Source organism: Hypomesus transpacificus, chromosome 14 (assembly GCF_021917145.1).
Source record: "Hypomesus transpacificus isolate Combined female chromosome 14, fHypTra1, whole genome shotgun sequence".
NCBI lineage: Eukaryota > Metazoa > Chordata > Actinopteri > Osmeriformes > Osmeridae > Hypomesus > Hypomesus transpacificus.
Window position 1 is genome coordinate 13,263,810 of NC_061073.1, and position 19,094 is coordinate 13,282,903.

A 19,094-nucleotide genomic window follows, 5' to 3' on the forward strand; every position below is an offset into this window, starting at 1 on the left:
ACACCGCACTTAATAGCCTCTTCACGTACATTATAAACACAAAATACGATTCTGTTGCAGATTTAAAATGTCATTATATTTTGAATTCTGAGGTCTGAATTGTACAGAGTAAGTGATATACAAATGCTTTAGCAGTGGTTTACTCATATTGGACTAGTTCCACTGCTAAGGATTCTACTGTGCTACTGTGTCTTAGATCCTCTTACCTTGAGCAACTGAGACTTGGCTCGCCTAGGGGAGCCGGCCAAGGGCATGTCCAGTGCTGATCTCTCCCCCATGGGCCTGACCGTCACTCGATCTGCAGGCATGTGTGGTCTGCGAGGGGGAGACAGGGTCCGGCCGTAGCCTGGGGGGGGTCCTGGTGGAGGGATGTCGGAGGGCGACGGAGGTACAGAGATGCAACGGGGCACCTCTGAGGAGGGTCGAGGGGCCGAGGGGGGCACGGTGGAGGGGGGCCGAGGGCCAAACGGGTAGTCCGGGGCAGGTGTGTAGAGAGGGGCAGTGGGACTGCCATGGCGGAACTGATGACGCTGCTGCCATTCGTAGAGCTGCCACACAGTGGTGCCCCCCGGGCCCATTCCCTCCCTGGACAGGGTGCCCGTCTGGGGGTCTGGTGTGAGGTGGAAGTGGCTGAGGCGGTCCTGGGCGTACTTGTACTCACCGTGGCGAGCGGCAGCTGGGGGGCTGTGGCGGGGAGTTTTTGGCAAGGACTGGTAGGTCTCCACCCTGCCGAACTTGGGCTGCGTTGGAGGGGTACGACGAGGGAGGGAGCCTTCTCGTGAGGTGGGGCTGAGAGGGCCGGACAAAAGGTTAAGGATCAGATGTACAGCTTTTTTATGTTTCAATGAGACACAAAATATTGAGTTATGTCTCGTGAAAGACTCACCACGTTCTAGCAATCAGAAAACACTAGAGGGAACTATTTGCTATGGTAGTGCACACACCAAAGCTCAAATAAAAATACAGTGCACACTATTGCCAATAATATGTTGTACAGTACAAAATGTTGTGTGATTATGATTTATGTATTTTTACGTCAAATATGAAGCCAGGTGATTGTGTATGTGTGCTTCAGAAAGCGTTGTCTCAGCCCAGCCGTGTTAAAGCAGTAACCTACACTTTGTGCTCGCCCTTCTGCACCTGCACCCAGTCCTCCACTTGCTCCAATGCGCTCCTCCTTTGCAGCTGCCTTTCCATAGGTGGCAGGGTGGCCCTCTGGTATGTCCCCGCCCCTATTCCATTCGGCTCTGGCACTGGCGAGGGGATCAAGCCATTCCTCAAAAAGACACTGGGGGGCAGCGTCGAGGCTGCGCGGGAAGGAGCGCGGGACGGGACACAGGACGGCGCCCTGGAGACGGGCGCAGACACTGAGGCCGAGTCAAAAGGGAGGTCCAGGGGGTTGGTGGGGAAGCTTTTCATGTCTATGGTTCTGGGGATCTCTGTGACTGATGGAGGGTTTGGATGGATGCTAGCGCCGTCCTCCGTGTCTCTGTGGATCTCGACAGGTTCCAGGGCCACCCCGTCAGCGAGAGGGTTGGGGACTTCGGGGGTGGTCTTGGTGTGGTTGGTGATGATGTGGTTGGTCTGTGGGACTGCCTGGCACTCGGAAGTATTCGAATTTTCGGATTTCTGACTGTCTGAAGGCCTGGGAAAAGTGGAGGAAAGGAAGGATATGGATGTTTCTTTCTTGTTTCCAGTTCTCATTCTTTAGATATCTTTTTAATCTTAGTCTCTCCTTTCTAAATAGTCCTGGTCTTCCAAAGCAAGTGTGATAGAAAGATAGAGACAAGATATGATATATTATATGCATACTGTGTATATTTTACGTGTATATCTGTTCTCTATCCTCACACTCCTCAGATGTTTCAAAAGTTCCAAATTGTGACCAACAATTTATTTGTCACTTATACTTTAATTTAATCATTTGAGCCAACTGTGACCTAAATGGAAGTGTTGCTCCACATTCCAGTGGTCTTGTGATTTTTGCTAATGACCTGTGACCAAGATCTAGCAAATCTAGCCTCATGCTAAGCTGTGCAGCATAGCATTATCCTAGCCTCATACCTGGTTGTTTAGAATAGCAAAACCCTAGTCAGCTAATGAAATGAAAGCTACTTTTCTGGAAAACAAGTAGCTGGAAGTTGCTGAAGGCTGACTGGGAATGAGGAGCCACATCTGTGCTGACAGACGCAATCACTTAGTATTAAAAATAGATGGAAGCAGCTCATTCATCAAAGACGGCATTCCCCGACAGCTCTGCATGAAAAGTAGTGTGGTCAATTTGTTCGCCTCCTTCAAAAACTGACAAAAGACAGAACCTGTCAACTCTGATGCACATTCTCTCCGGTTCACACATCTTTCAACGAAACACACAAACACACACTATCTGATGTCTAAACAGATGCAGTGGCCATGGTGTAGTGAAGCTACCTGTCATTCCTGCTGTGGTACTTCTGACAGGGGAACAGATCCTTCCCCAATACACCTCCCCCTCCTCCCCCACCGTGCCCGGGTGTCATCAATCTCTGTCACTCTCTTTTTTTATCTACTACGATCTGTTTGTCTGTCAATGTCTCTTTCCTCTGTTTCTGTCTCTCTCTCTTTTTGACCTCTCTTTCTCCATCCTTTATTTCCAACTCAATATCAGTCACCTAGGGGAGGTGTCAGGTGTCTGAATCTATGCCAACAAACAGTATAGTACAGTGTATAGGAATGTGTGTGTGTTTAAGATAGTAGCCAAGGTCCTGCCCAGTGTCATCTGAGAACAAGGGTTACTGGCAGAAAGAGATAACACTGGCATGCACCCAGTGTCATGCCGCATTCTCCACAGCAAAGGGAAACTCACCCATACAGACAAATTCAAGGAGACCGACAGTCAGACAAACAGAAAGAAACTCAACTTAGCACACATATTTACACAAAGTGACACAGGCAGGCAGGCGAGCACAAACAATGTACTCGGCCACATAGTATTGGACGACTGTACTGTACATTGGGATGTTAGCCTGTGCCGTACCTCTTCAGCATGGTGGTGTGGTTCTGCATGAGGGCAGCCTGGTTCATGGCTTTCACCCAGCCATGCATGTCCTCCTGGGTGTCAGCACTGAAGAAGTACGTTCTCATTCCACTGTGCTCCGCCTGAGAGCCAATCATAGAGTTCCGATTGTAAATGTACGAGCGCATGCCCGTGTGGCTGGCCTATGGGAAGAGAAGTGAGGACAGGTCAGATAAATTACACATGCGGTAGCCAGCCAATAGGGCGATAGGTTGGACACAATGGCAAAATAGAGAGCTAGTGTAGAGATATGCCATGTGATGAGACATACGAGCATCAGCAAATGAACAGAGACGGATATTAATGACAGCCAATAGAGAAACAACATCTAAAGCATCAGCAAATACAAAAACTGTTAATACAAATATTCAGCCAATAGTGACACAGACACATACTGTATGGGCCAGCCAACCGAAACCAAGGTAAACATCAGCCAAATAAATTACAGAGAAACCAATTAAATAACAGAAACATAGCAACCGCAGAAAAGACAGAGAGCAGAATGCAATCTGGCCAATCCCAACTCATGACAGGCGCTATTTTGACCTGCATTCAATTAGCACAAAAAAAGTTAATCTGGGATGTGGTTGCTATCCATTAGTTTTTTCCTCTTCTACCTCCTTCTCTACACACTATTCCCTATTCATAATGTCTACCAGTATGTCAGTTTGTACAGAGACAGCTGTGTTCAACGACAGTTTTGACGAAAGCCATTATGGTGGTGTTTTGTCTGTGTTCCCAGTATAGATATCACTCTGTATACTCAGGCAATGACGCACAGACCATTACCATTATCTAATCCGGTCCGTTATTTAAATGACAAAATGTAATACTTCCTCGATAGTTTTAGGACAAGAAGGCTAACCAAGAGGACAGATTTGCAAGACAACAGAGGCATGCAAATGATGATGTTTAAACTCTAATTAATTCGTTCCTCTGTTTCTTGAATATTTATGCAGAATAATTATGCAAAGGCATAGGAGATTGGTATGGTAATATTTTTGTATTTGTTGTCATTTGGGATGGTTTAATTTCTTTACATGAATTTCTCCAAATGTCTGAATCTTTTGGGTTTAAGGGAAGGGACTGACAGATAACCCACGTAGACTTTCACATTAACACAACCAAGCAGACAGACTTGGTGGAACCCTCTTAGCTCCAGGCTGTGTCTACGTATAGTCAGGCCGGAAGGCCTGTCTCTGCTCCCCGGGGAGCCCTTAAATCTGTTCCCTGGCTTGGTCCGGCCTGGCCTTTAGCCCATGCCTGTACCTACCACAGGACCACAAATTACAGGTGCAGTCACGTTAGTGTACCTAACATGCTTTTTGTAAATATTGGACACATACGTGCCTGAACGCATCTGCACAAACTCACATGCACACTCACAAAATATAATAATTCCTCAATATTTGACTTTGTAACTGGATCAAGTTGTGTTCAACCTAACACACACACACACACAGGACTAAAATAACAGCCAATAACAGTAGCCCCTCTCTCTCGTCCAGGAATGCTGAGTGGTGCACATTCACCTCTATGTATGAGCGTTGCACCTGCACGCAGAATGCTCACTGCTCACCCATGGTAAAAAAAAATATCTTTCCTTCTAACCATCTGTCTGTCTCACTCTACTGACTCTCTCTTTCTTCCATTTACATATGCAGACAAACCCCAACACTTCACCAACACTAAGTTTCCCTCCATTCAGCTCCATTCAGCTGTAAAACACACCTATACACCACTGCTCCCTCTCTCTTTCAACCTCTTTGTCTCACTCTCTCTTCATCCCATTCCCTTCCCTCCATCCCCAAACTGAAAATAGCTCCTACTCTGTGACAGGAAGGCTAACAATAGCACCATCCTTTTCCATCTCCACACCCTGTTCTCTCAAACATGCAGTGTTGTTTTTGGTCGCTGGGCTATTTGTATGTCTATTGTGTCTGAAAGATAAGGCCTGAGAGGGCAGGGCGAGGCCAATACTCTGATATATCCAGCAAAGTCACATAAGGAAATACAATCATGCGTACACAAAGCTGTACAAGAATCCCACAGAATTAAACTGTCTGGGATTGACATCCAGATCTATACCTGTATGAAATATTTACATTTACAAAAAAAATGCTCCTGAGCAGTTGCTTAGCAGTGATCTCCAGTATCACTGTATACAGTAAATTAATGTTGTTTATTTATTTCGTATTTTGTATTTAGTTGTTACCTCTGCTACTGAACAGTGTGATCTTTCCCTGGGGATCAAAAAAGCACTACTCTGCTCTATTCTCTACTAAATAGAGCACATATTTAAAAGGATTATCCACATGGACAGAACACATAGAGACTAATGAGAAAATAAAACACACAGATTATGAGAGTAGGTGAAACAAGAATTATGGCAGGCCACAACCACATCAGATAACAACACACACGAGTCTCGAGCATGCTCCAAATTGTACGAATATATACCTCGCTTTTGTATATATTCTCATTTTAAAACCAAACCATACTAATGACAAATAATGACTGAAAAAAATTAACTCTGGTTAAGTATGAAGGGCTGCGAAGGGCCAATACCTATTTATGAGTGGACGATGCACTTGTGTTTCATTGGATGACCTCGCACACTCACAGAAGTCCAACCAAGGCAGCCCACCAATGGGAACAAGAGAGGGTACAGGGTTGAACAAATAGAGGGAGGGTCTCCAACCTGAAGCAAGGTTTCCTCAAGATGGAATGTGCGTATGTAACTATGAAGATTTTGGGGGATTACTAAACTGTTTAGGTAATGATTATTTCGGTAGGTGAATGGTTGCAACACAAATGAACATTGATACACAAACACATGTGCACACGTACAAAGACAGAAGGGTGTCAACCCCAAAATGATCCCACATTTCGACACATACAGCACCATTCTAAAGTTTCTCTCAGGTCCTTGGGTGGTGGGGTTAAACATGACAAAATGACTATTTAGAAACCTGATAAGGGGTTGGTAGAGATAACCAAGACACCTCATTATCAAACTGAACCTAACTAGTCTGACTTGACTACGGTCAATGATTAATGCTGCAATTTCCTTCCCCGTTTGAATGTGTTTCTGTGTTAGACTTGTTTTTGAATGGCTTTAATATCTACAGTGTGAAAAATGAATCTGTCAAATCATCACAATATATTGCAACAGTGCTTAAACAGTATTGTTTCGTTGTGGTCTACCAATGCATTTTAGAAACAATATGTGAATCAACATTGGACTCTCAAAGGAACTATTGTGAGGATGATGTCAGGACTTGAGGACGCAAACTGGTTGGTTCAGTCATTGACTTTCCACAACACTAGACTGGCCTTCAGCCACATCATTAATAGACCTGAAACTGAAACCTGGTCCATTGACTGTACTTTCAACAGAAGTTTAGATTACCGTGTTGGGAAGAGGGAACAACACAAAAAACTCCCTCCTAAAGAAAGGAAACCACTATCTGGGTATATTACAGAAGAATACAGGATCCATCTAGACAATGACAGATGGGCTGTAAAAAGCCCATGTCTGTGAGAGATGTGTGCCTTCAGTCGGCAGGGGGACAGGATAGGCGAGATAAGCATATGGAGAGAAGCTGTAGAAGAGAGTTGGACAGTTGTATCTTTTTGTGTTCATATGCAGTAGATGCAAATGGAAGGTGTTCATTAAAGTTATCAATCTTAGCTTCAGAAATCTGTGGAATTTAAGATCAATGACTACAAATGTTTAAGCAATTTCTAAAGTAAAAAAATTGCTTAAACCTTGTAGTCATACAGCCAAAACAACAAATAGTAGGCCTATTAAATAAGAGTTTCATTTCAATTTATTTTATTATTAGATAATTGATCATAGAGGATTATGGATGTGTTCAGTGATTTCAGTATTCTTCATTCCTCAACCTCTTTGAGAGGTTGGAGGCTACTAGTAATTTCACTTTGTTCTTATTTGGTGGAGCTTAAATTGTGTATGGCTGGGGTCTTGTCTTAGATTATTTATACAAATCTGGCCCAAATGTTTTGGGGGGGACTGTGTAACCATGGTAACCATGAAAGATCTAATGAAGTAAATGAAATAATGTCATATTTTATTGTTTGTAACTGACATTAGTGATATAAACTATGACAGTCTGTGTACAATGAGTAGTAAACTATTTATGAAGGTAAGTTAACAAAAAAAAAAAAAATCTGAAAGTTAATCAATTTGCTAAACTTATTTCTCATTGACTGACAATGAAGTGCATTATCTTGGTAAACTAATAGGGCTTTTTGGTGGAAGGATGATGGGATATTCTGACTTAATAGTGATGCAACGACAGCAGAGAACAATAGATTACATTCTTTCCACATTGTGAAAAAAGATCATTATCTTTTCAATAACCATTCACAAGTAGAACATATATCATAGAAGAAAGACCAAATCAAATGCAGTATAAAACATCTGAGAGCATGTGAAAGACCAAGCTGGGCTCGTACCTTGAAGGCGTACTTGCGGCTGATGTGGTCCTCAGGCTCCACAGCTGAGATGACATAGCTGGGCAGGGGGATACTACCCAGGACTGACTCCTCCCTGCTGTCTGCAGAGGGAGAGAGACAGAAAAGAAAAGAGAGAGAAGGTTTTGAATAGAAGCTTGAGAGTGTTCAAGATAGAGTGAGCACAGATAAGGGGACATGTCTTGGTGTGTGGTGTGTGTGTGTGTGTGTGTGCATGTGACAGAGCCCCCCCCCCCCCCCCCCGCCCGACCCCAAGACACACACCTTTTGACAACCCTTCATATGACAGCACTCTCCTGCCAACTCCTAAGTCAACCCTGTCCTTCTCGTAGCTCCCACTGCCAAACCAACTCCACTATGCCCAACTGGCACTACCCTGTCAATGAAATAAATGTCGAATCTTCACCGCTCCGCTTGCACTGGTTGGTGATGCCACTGCAGCCTTCATGTCAGACTGGCCTGGCATTAGTATCATGGCACTATGTGCCTCTCTGACATCGACCACAGTCCTATCTTAATGACTTCACACCTCTAAAAATAGAGGGAGGACCTCTCATAAGAGATGTTTTTTTGTTCAGTGGACTATGTGACAGCGTGTTAGAATGTATGCGTTTGTGCATGTGCACGTCTAACCTTGAGAATGAGTGTGTAAGTTTCTATTCTTGTCATTGTGTGTGTGTGTGTGTGTGTGTGTGTGTGTGTGTGTGTGTGTGTGTGTGTGTGTGTGTGTTTGAGACAGCAAAAGAATGTGTGTGTCACAGTGTGTGTGTGTGTTTTTGTGTGTGTTTGAGTTTGAGGCTAGCAGTGGAGTGTTTGGTTGATAAGTGATAAGGCGGGGCCTTGATTAAATGGTAATTGGTTAAAAATAATTCAAGGAGCTTTAGAGGAGACATTACCTACTTGTATGAGTCAGAAAAAATATTTATCTGCCTTCTCCCCAACACACACACACACACATTCAATAGCATGGCAAACCAGACCAGGCCAGGCCAATGAGGAGAGATTACATCTTATCAGGATCTATCCGAAAATGGTGCCTATCTCTGTGTGAGTGTTGTGTGTGTGGTTGTGCTCGTCTGTGTACGCTGTGACAGCGTGTGTGTTGTGAAAGCACATGCGCCTCAGATGTGACATCATGTGTGTGTGTGTCTGTGTGTGTGTGTGTGTGTGTGCGTGTTGAGACAGAGTCCTGTGTATGTGTTAGGAGCCCATGGGAAACCCCAGATTAACACCAGCACTGATTAAACTACTGGCTCTCTCATCAACTCAGACATGCTGATCCAATCTCTTACATAACCTTCCACTAACGCAAGGATACGCTGGGGAACGTTGAAGGGACATACCATCCATCCTCAACCAATACTAACTGTTGAAGAATAAAAGCAAAATATGAAAAACATGCTTATCCATTTAATACTGGTGGCAGAATTGAACAAATAACCTATTTTATTTTTTGAACATTTTATTGGCAATCCATGTGGTTGTTACTACAGCAACAGAGCTTTGATGTCAAGAGGACTCAAAAGGAAAAGTATGGATTTCTCCCCATTGAAGCATTGGCCCTCCCATCCTTTACCCTAAATAGAGCCTTGTGGAGCCCACAGGCTCAGAGCAGCTTACCTTTGTAGTAGAAGAGGCAGTAATCAGCCAGGACAAACCACTTCCTCTTCCATAACCTCATCCCAGAGCTGTCCTGGTGTTGGGCGGCAGGGTGGGGTGGGGGGAAAGAGAGAGAGAGATAAAAGACAGAGAAAGACACACAGAGAGAGAGAGAGAGAGAGAGACATAATAATACCCGTCTATTCTAGTTCACGAGGCCTGCGTTTCTTCCACTTCAAATATATCTTTCAAACCCTCAAAAGAGATGGGTGAGTTTTCTGTAGAGGTGGAAGAAGGGGGGGGGGGCTTACACTTCAAAAAGACCCTTTATACACACGGTAATTGAGCTCTGTTTGTTTTAATCTTTTCCCTGGCAGTAATGCGGCATGCTGTGTTATTTTCCTCATGGTAGCAGCAGTAGCAGAGTTTGTTTTGAGGAAATCTGGCAGGAATTGGGCCTTTGAATTTCTGATGTGAAACATGCAAGTGTGTGTTTGTTTGTGCATAAGTGCGCATGTGTGACCATGAAAGGTGTGTGCCTGTTTATAAGCAGGAGTACATCCCTTGTAAATAAAAGATTAATGCTACAGTATGTCTCTCTGTCATCACTCTCTCGTGGCTGAGTAAACTGTGTCTGTCTTGCTAAGGTGCCACAAGGAAAAAACATTTAATAATGGAACAGCAATGTTGTTTCAAGCCTGTCTGAGGTGCAACGTCTCATTCATTTAGAGGGCATACATAACCACAGGGTCACAGGATCAACTCTACATCTCATTAAGATACTACGAGCACCAGACTAAGCCTGGGGACCTCACTGTTTCAGCCAATCAAATAAGTGACCTCATCACCCATTTGACCAATGATCTTAATCCTATATCCTAGCCAATGACTCACATCAAGCAAGCGTACAGTGTGGGATTTGTCTCTGACTTTCTGCCAGTGTGTGTGTGTGTGTGTGTGTCTCACCTGTTTGTAGAGCCATCCTCTCACCACCACTGGGACATTGGGGTTCCTCTTAATGGCCTGGTCTCTCTTACCAAAGCTGTGCACCCTTACACTCAACCTGGAGCCCTGGAGAATCGACACACACACACACAAAACACACACATACAGTGAACAATTTCTAAATGGTAAAGAATGTTAGAAAAAGGTCAAAGGTAGTATTGAGGGAGGTGGGAGACACAATATGACAATCTTCAGGTGTCAAATGTAGACACTTTAGACTCACCTGCCATGACAGCTATGATCCATCACGGCCCATTTATTTAAGTGCCTATTGTGATAGCAATAATTAGCCTGGTAGGAGCAGATAAAGTCTTACCAGGCTATCTGACTGTCAAAAGAACAGTTTGTTTCGGCTGCCTGAACACCATTTCTGGCCTGAATAACAGTTTGGGCTGAGATTTCCAATAAAAGAAAACGCACACACACAGTAATTATTATGTGTGTGTAAGGCTAAATCTCGTCAATTGTGCATATCATTGTCAGAGACACCTCTAACATCAGTGCTCTGCATATTATTAAACCTCTCAATAAGCAGTAGCATCAATTATACCATGTCTGTGTGCCTGTCTTCAAGGTCCCATGTGTGTCTGTACGTGTAATTAAACCCTCCAAAGACACCAGATCAAAGCCACTCAACTCAACACTTATCACCTGCTCCAACCCCCTCGAACACACATACAAGCTGTATTCTCAATCCACCACCGACACACAGGGACATGTTGACGCCAAACTGAAGGCGTGAGTCTTGTGGTATTAGCGTGTGACGGTCACGGCTCTGGGACTTCTTAACAGCCCGCAGGAGTTGAAACACATTTTCTCATTATGAGACCAGTGGCGAACCAAGTGTGCTGTGTTTGACGGTAAACAGCTGAAGCGTTGTCTAACTGATTCCCTTGTCTACGTGTTTGTGTGTGTCGTGGAGTTCTATTTTCATGCAGTAAATTCCCAGAGAAGCCTAAGGGTAAGAGGTTCTACATTCTGAGAGATGGATTGGAGAATTACTCCTGGTTTTGTCTTTAAACATTTACATTACAGTACTTTTTAGTTAAGTCAAAGTGACAGGTCGAAGACAAACCCCATGACAGATCTTAACACAGCACCAGCTATGGTTTAGCCCTGTTTTTCTGTCTTTGAGGATGAGAACTGCTGTCATTAGAAGGTCTCTGTTGTTGCTGTTGAAATGCCATCATTGATATGGTCAGATGCTCCACCAGGTACTGTAATAGCACCAATAGTGTCACAGATAATAACCATTTCAATGAGTATTTGTCGAGTAAATTACATGGGGGAAAATCTGTTTACACAGGGCTCTCGATTGGAAGTCAGACTGTACAAAAGTCCTGCATAACTGTGCCAAGCAGGACTCTCAAAAGGCACCGAATGCACTTGATCCATTTTAAAGCCACACTGATATATTGTCCTGGCAAGCACACGACACACATTGGTAGAAAATGATTCATACTTCTAGGAGCTGAATAGGAGGTTTAGATAAATATTTGTGGTTCTATATATGAGTTGCATGGATCCACCACTGAGAAGAGGACCTGAGGGAGGACAGACAGGTAAACCCAACGATACAGTGGTGAAAGGCTTCATGGTATCTAGTGGCAACAGAAGATGTCTGTGTGATGGATGTTGGAGTGATCTGTTCCTGTATGCTGCACTGGATCACAGTCAAAGGGCATCTGTTGATAAGCTGGACATACTCACCTACACAATTATCCCAAAAAGAGAAGCTTGATTAATTAGAACCTGGCTTTCCACCTCTGCCATCTTCTTTAATTAAGCCATTCAGACAGAACAGTCATCCTGACTGGTGGGCCTGATTGGGCGCTGGCTGTAACAGGACAGCCCACCCAGAACGGACCCCAGCCATTCATAATTAACCATATTCCGTTCGAGCCAGCAGACAATTCTTAGAAGCAGTTAAAATGGGTTCTACTGGTCAACCAGTGAGTACCAAGGAGTCAAAGAACAATCTCATTGTAGAGCATTTAGAAATGCACTCTAAATTAACGTGGCAGTTGACATTTATTATTAATGTACCAGTTAAAAGTTTATTAGCTTGTAAAGGAATTTTAACCTTGCCTTAAGAATACTAGTTTTCTCCTTGTCGGACAACATGTACTAAAAGGGAATCTTTAATGACAAAATCAACGTCACGTGATTCAAATAGATTTTATTAAGAACAGCCAGACCCTAACACAACTCACCTTTGACACTGAGGTGGTGTCCGCGGTGGATGTGGTGACGGCGGTGGAGGCCTCGCTGACGGTGCTGGAGGGCCGCAGGTCTGCAGCCGGTAGCCTGGACATGCGTCCACTTGGCCTAGTCAGAGAGAGTCAAGGGGTTACACGTGTCTGTGTATGTTTAGGGTATCATTGTGTGTATAAACCACATCCAACATTGAGAGACAACTATGACACTTCCCATGTTAACAGATGCACACGCGAACATGCACATGTGAAACAGCTGAATCGAACTATTAGGCAACTATAGGTTCCTATTGGACAGTGATGAACCGACAGGAGAGCCGATAGGTTTGTAAGTGTAGTGTCACTCGAAACTGATTTATTGTTTACCATTTACTTTGTAGCTTTGCCAATAGACGTTGATTGCCCCTGCTTCTATGGGCCACTTTTTCTTCCCATGTTACACATCTGAGTAGCAGCTCGAGCTGAGAGTGTTTTGAATAATGAATTAAAGACTTAGTTTCGGCTGAACAAAATACGGTTGACCATTGACTCCGACAATGGTTTAAACACATTATGTTTTTGAATCAGGCCTGTGGTTACAGACACGTGGCATCGTCCCTCTACTTTATAAAGATCTTGCTACTTTATAAAGATCGTATTTATTTATTTTTTTCAGTGATGGAAGTGGCCTTCCACCGTTTATCACAGACACACACACATTCACAACAATAGCATTCACACATACATAGGCACAATAGCGCACACACAGTCCCACAAATCCACAATTGCAGCCAATATAACGCTCAGGCACGGCCACAGCTACAAATCACATTAACAATGACTTGGCCCAGAATCCGCTGGAGCCCATTTCCCAATCCCAATGTAAATCTCAAAGACAGCATGTGGGCGAGACAGAAATAGAACTAGAAACTTTCAGATCTAGGGACCAAAGATCCAGGAGGCGCCGACAGAACTGACAAATTAGGCCCCATTTATGCCCAGCAAAGAAACTGCTTTTTTTAATTATCCCAGAAAGAAGATTCCGTCCTTTCTGACCAGACGTTTTCGACAAGAAACGGACAAAAACCCTGTCAAAGATTAATGAATACCCCATCAATAACAGATCATATTTAGGATTCCCAAAGAGAGGACAGCCCACAAACCAGATCTTATGGGATTTCATTCAGGCTACTTTCAGAGATGAGGCTTTTTGGTAGGTATGCCCTTTGTTTGACTAATGAGCACCAACAAAATAATGTCCCTTAAAGATGGTAGTGTGGGGGGAATGTGCATGTTGTTTTATCTGTAGTTACTGCACCTTAGCTGTATGCTGTCACTATGTTAGGGCTCTTCCCTCCACACGATTTGAAGATGGTTCAATCAGAAAAGTGATGAGAGGCTGTAGGCATCTGGCCAACCAGGGAAACGGGGACTCAACACATACTCACATCTACTATGCTTAAACGAGCACCACAGAGAACGTTTGACAGTTAGGGCTGGGAAAGATCCCGTTGAATCTCTTCAAAGCAGGAGCCAAATGTAAACAATGCAATGCAGACCCTTAATTTGGTGATTTATATATACTACCAATAAAACACTTCTCCTCCTTCTCTATTTCCCATGGCACTTTAATGGTAAAACCAAAGCCTTAATGAAGGCTGTTTGAGGCGACAAGGTATATCTCAAGATGTGTGTATTGTAGACAGTAAGAAGAAAGCATAACACGTCTTACTTTAAATGAGCTGATTCAAAACAGGTTTCAAGTAAGGGTTTGTAACTTTGAACTCATCCTTCCAGACAGAGAGGACACAAGGATAAGGACTCAAGACAGAGCCTTGTTGAACTGCAGACACACTTCTAACTTCTTGGCCGTCAACTGAATGCCTCGGGTGAAATTGACCCCTTCTGCTACCATGGCGACGGTCAACAAAAGTCTTGATGAGGGCGCCAATTCTTATGTGAGAGTCATCACATGGCTGGCATCGTTTTTGTCCTGGGCTCACAGACCCATGGCAATGCACAGGGGAGGAGAAAGAGTGAGAGATTAAGACATACAAAGAGGAGAGAGAAGGACGAGGCACAATGAGAGGATGAGACAAATAAATAAATGAGGTAAAAAGAGAAACAGAGAGAGCGAGAGAGAAATAGAGAGAGAGAGACAAAGCAATACATGTACAAACTAAGACAGAGAGAAAGAAGGAGGCTGACAAACAAGACAAGAGAGTGCAGAGGAAACAGACTTAGAAACGCATACCCAGACCCAGACAGCCTAAGAAGTTATTCCATCGCTCCGATACAAAAATAAGACCTGATAAGGGGCCCTTACAAGCTGTAAAGACCTGACACTTTATAGCCACTCCGGTCTCTGATAACCTCAGCCATGCAGGCCTGTCGACGCCAGTCTGCTTTGGCCCACTCAGATTGATTCAAGATGGGGTTTTCACCCTCCTGTCTTAAGAGCCTGTTAGCTCTCAAGTCTTCATGTAAGGTGATTTGAGCCCTGCTCTTGTAGAAATGGTGTGCTACAGGCTACAAGCTGTGTTTTCTCTGTGTTTGAGCAGGGTATATTTCGGTGAGATTATGCAAATCCTTTATAGTTCACAACGGTGAGAAGCAGACTTGTTCTTCCACTCAGTGCCTATAGAACAGCATTATGACATGCCGCATGATGCTCATAATAACTGACTGCACCTCCTATTAGATACTTCAAAATCTGCAAATGCACAAATCTGCTCTCTTTCTCTCATATATGCTGGACTCACAAACATACTTTAATGCACCCACTCACACAAACACACACACACACACATCCATACATACATACATACACACACACATAGAGAGAGGTTGTGAAGTGGTAGGTTCTCTCAACTGTTCCTGCTGTGTATTTGGTAAAGGGGTCCAGGCTGAGTGTTAGTGACACATTATCTGAGTGGTTCATACAGGCCCTGCACGCCCACATAGCTGTTAATGAGCCGGATCCATCAGAACATGGCAGGGGAATGTGCCCTCCTATTCTCTCCCAGGCAAAAACACTGAAAGCTGGAATGGAAAGGCAAAGGGAGAAAGGGGGTCAGAGAGAGAGAGAGAGAGAGAGAGAGAGAGAGAGAGAGAGAGAGAGAGAGAGAGAGAGAGAGAGAGAGAGAGACTATGAAAGAATGAGAGAAGATTAGAGAGAATTAGATAAATAGTCTGTCTGTATGTGAGTGTGTGTGAGAGAAAGAGAGAGAGAGAGAGAGAGAGAGAGAGAGAGAGAGAGAGAGAGAGAGAGAGAGAGAGAGAGAGAGAGAGAGAGAGAGAGAGAGAGAGAGAGAGAGAGGACTGCGAGAGAGTGAGAGAAAGAGATGTAGGATGGTGAGTCTTTGTATGGCAAGCCGCTATAAAAAATATTGCTTCACTGTGATGCTTTTATTGGAAAAGGAGCTATCTTTTTTTAATTTCCTGTATAATTTTTTAAAAGTAAATATCTATGATGGGCAACGTCAGGGTAGAAGAAAAATTACAATTGCACTACTAGAGTACAATAAAACAGGTATAGGAATTAGAATAACATGTATTTTCAAAGCATTATATAGTATTGTGTATTTATTCTGTACATTGATAACTTCTATATAAGGCATAAGTTAAACATCTGCACATCTATCCTGTATTAATTTCACAATTTTCAATACACGCCCAGTGTAGTTTGTTTTCAACAGAAACATTTTAGCAGAATGACGCTTGCTGTGGACCCTCTTAAACCTATATCATCTTGTGCCAGCTTTGGCCCCTGAGGAAATAGAGGGACCTTGTCTTTTTGTTGCAAATCAAAGAGCAGATTGAATCATCTCCAGTCCTATGCTTAAGAGGAGGACACAGCACAGGAGAGACACTCCAAAGAGCTCTGTCTCTCCCCCACCTATGGTACTGGGAGTTAGCTAAGGACACACATGCTGGAAGCAAAACAAAGGATGGAGAGATGAGAGGCGGAAGCACAGAGAGAGGGAAGGTGGTGAAATGAATAAGTAAGAGCTACTGTAGAGAGACGAGCTGCAACGTGACATCTAGCTTTGGTTAAACACAGCTTTTCCTGTTTTTCTGAATCAGGTGGATGTTGATTGCCATTATCTGATCATCCACTTGTAAAATCTACCTGTTTTAATGTCACATCTAATCACAGCCTGAAGTGGACATCTTCCACCAGCAGTCTGGTATTTGAGACATGCCTAGTAGCAGCCAGAAAATCCGACTGCGTCCAGACTCCCAGAGAGACAATTCTATCAGCCTACTACACATAACGTGATGAGCAGATTAGTACACAATCATACCCACAAGAGTCTACCTATATTATAGTACATCTTGTTTGAGTATTGTAGGCCAAACTGAGTTTTGTAATATACAAAATAATAACATTGCAAACCTTATTTTTAGTTCTAACTACACAAACTGTCTTTTGAGTGTCACTAAATGTCTTCATACTTCAATAACAGGTTGTGACTAACAATTCCAAGAATCTAAGACTCTCTAAACTGTTCACAAAAGTCAGGACAGGTTTCCCAGACACAGACGAGCCTCGTTCTAAACTAATACCACTTATAATGGAGCCACCGCTTTGTGAAATGTCTCCAGACTCAATTTGTCCTCTTAACGTTCTACAAAAATGTATATACCCAATCGATTCCAAAGAAGCTTGGTTGTGTATAATTGAAGTTTCACAAATAGACCCTGTGGCAAGGACATTCCTGATGAGTCACTGGCATTAATGGGGCCTGCAGCCAACATACCAGAGATCCTGGGAACAATACATTGTCATCGCTAGATTAGCAGCGGAAGCGTAGTACTCACTGTTCCTGAAGTATAAAATCCACGCTATCTGCAGACACCTGTCCCGTCCCAGGGTGCAAGAAAGTGGTGGCCCTCTGGTTATGACTGTGGCGACAAAACAAGAGAAACGGGAGGCATGGGGGTGGGGTGTAGAAGGGAGGGGGAAATGTGGAACAAAATTAGCAACCTTGCCTGTTGAGCGACGCTGCGGTCACTGCAATGGATTTTCACAAGCTCTATTTGCATGTAGACACAAGATGATCATTTGTAGGGGCATAACAGGGTTTATAAATACAGCTCCCTCCTCTCCACAACCACAGAGACACGCAGAAACATTCCCCCACAGACACACACACCTCAATCCAAGGCCCCCACTCCGTCTCCAACCTCCCCCCTTACTTTCCCACTCGTGTGTAGAATGTTGAGGCTGCGGGCCCCATTTCTGGACAACTGATGCAATCGCATCCCGACAAACTGTCAGGCTTCACACACAAAACGAGGGAGAGGAGTTGGCCGGAATTGATTTTAATCTCAGTCTTTTCGGGTCTCTACCAGTGTGTAAAAAAAAAACTGCTCCAGGAATAAACAGGGCAGAGGAGGGCTGGATGGCAGGTGGCTTGTGTCTTGCATTGAAGCTAACGTGTCGATAAGGCTGTTAACAATGAATCTGTTTGATCCAATCCTCAACACAGGAGCGATGGCTTGACATGTAGGAAAACTCATCCCTCGTTGACCATCTTCCCCACAGAGCCCTCCTCCATATACACTAGCGCCAGCGTGCTTCTCTCCGTGTCAGAAGTGATGTGGAGTGACAGCTAAGACCTCACTTCCTGGTTTTTAAATGTGAGAAGTGCTATGTACCGACCCACAGGGAAGGAGGACTGTGTGGAGAGGCTTGCTGTCGTTCCGTCTGCTTGAGTGATGTGTCTAACAGGAAAGCACACACAGCACCAGACGAGAAGAAAGCGTGCACCCACACGTGTCAAAAATCGACTGCAGAACAAACAAACAAAAAAGTGTGCGCACCAGAGTTGAAGGTTCTAAGCATAAAGGTTGGCTTTGTTTGAATTTCAATCGTCCAAGAAATGCGTGACATAATGGATGGCATTGGGAGGGCAGCACCTACCCTCAACAGAACTTCCAGTTATGAGTTATGAATGATGACGATCTCTCGATGCCTTATCAAATTCAACAGCGAACGCAATAATATCACAGGCAATGTCATCGCTGTGGTACTTGCAAACAACCATAGAAAAAGAATTACAGCTGGAACACTACTATATGTTTTGGTTACTGTGCAAATTTCCTTGTACACAGGAAAATACCCAATATAATAATCATAATACATCATCTTATTATTTTGGAATGGCACCAGCCTCACTGACATTCAATACACATGAAAAACTGAATGGTTTATTTATAATCTGATAAACGCAACGGTTGAACCATAGTTCCACGGCTGGTTGCTCTAACACTGCATATGAATGGAATATGGTATTGATTTCTTTGGCAGTCATTTTCCACTGTGCCGGAGAATTTAATTTGAGTGGGTTTAAAATGGTCTCAAGATGTTGAATGGTATAGTTCTATTTTGGAGAATGCTTTTAGTGACACAGGTTCAGTTTTTTTGTGTGTAAACAATTACACAAAAATCTAAAGGGTGTTTTAAAGTAAAAAAAACAAAAAAAAAACATACTTTCTTCTTTGATTCCATGTTTAAATTGTGAGCCAGGAGTTCACTGTAAAAAATGTTTCATTTCACTTTAATGAGTTAGTGATTTGTTGATATTTGAGAGACAGGCTTCACTATGCATAGAGATACCACCCTCTTATCAAGGCAGGTAGTGATGCTCTCTTGTAACAGCTATCCATACATGCAGTTGAAAGGGTTGGGTGTCATGGGTTTTGTGACCCCCTCGTCTGGTGTTCCTTCATGA

The 19,094-nt window shown here is 43.6% G+C and overlaps 1 protein-coding gene across 8 annotated transcripts in view; it reads right to left on the reverse strand.

Annotated features, from left to right (window-relative positions):
- plekha7a (pleckstrin homology domain containing, family A member 7a) overlaps positions 1–19,094 on the reverse strand; it is a 53,322-nt gene that overhangs the window by 12,027 nt on the left and 22,201 nt on the right. For 7 of the 8 annotated variants that reach the window (XM_047033450.1, XM_047033451.1, XM_047033448.1 and 4 more), the window contains 8 exons: positions 17,179–17,262; positions 12,373–12,487; positions 10,121–10,225; positions 9,176–9,248; positions 7,538–7,638; positions 3,017–3,198; positions 1,118–1,645; positions 207–789 (listed from right to left, as the gene is read on the reverse strand). In XM_047033450.1, the coding sequence (XP_046889406.1) occupies positions 207–789; positions 1,118–1,645; positions 3,017–3,198; positions 7,538–7,638; positions 9,176–9,248; positions 10,121–10,225; positions 12,373–12,487; positions 17,179–17,262 (1,771 nt within the window). Of the gene's footprint in view, positions 1–206; positions 790–1,117; positions 1,646–3,016; positions 3,199–7,537; positions 7,639–7,819; positions 7,988–9,175; positions 9,249–10,120; positions 10,226–12,372; positions 12,488–17,178; positions 17,263–19,094 lie in introns of those variants that run through there. The other variant, XM_047033456.1, reaches the window with a different exon arrangement.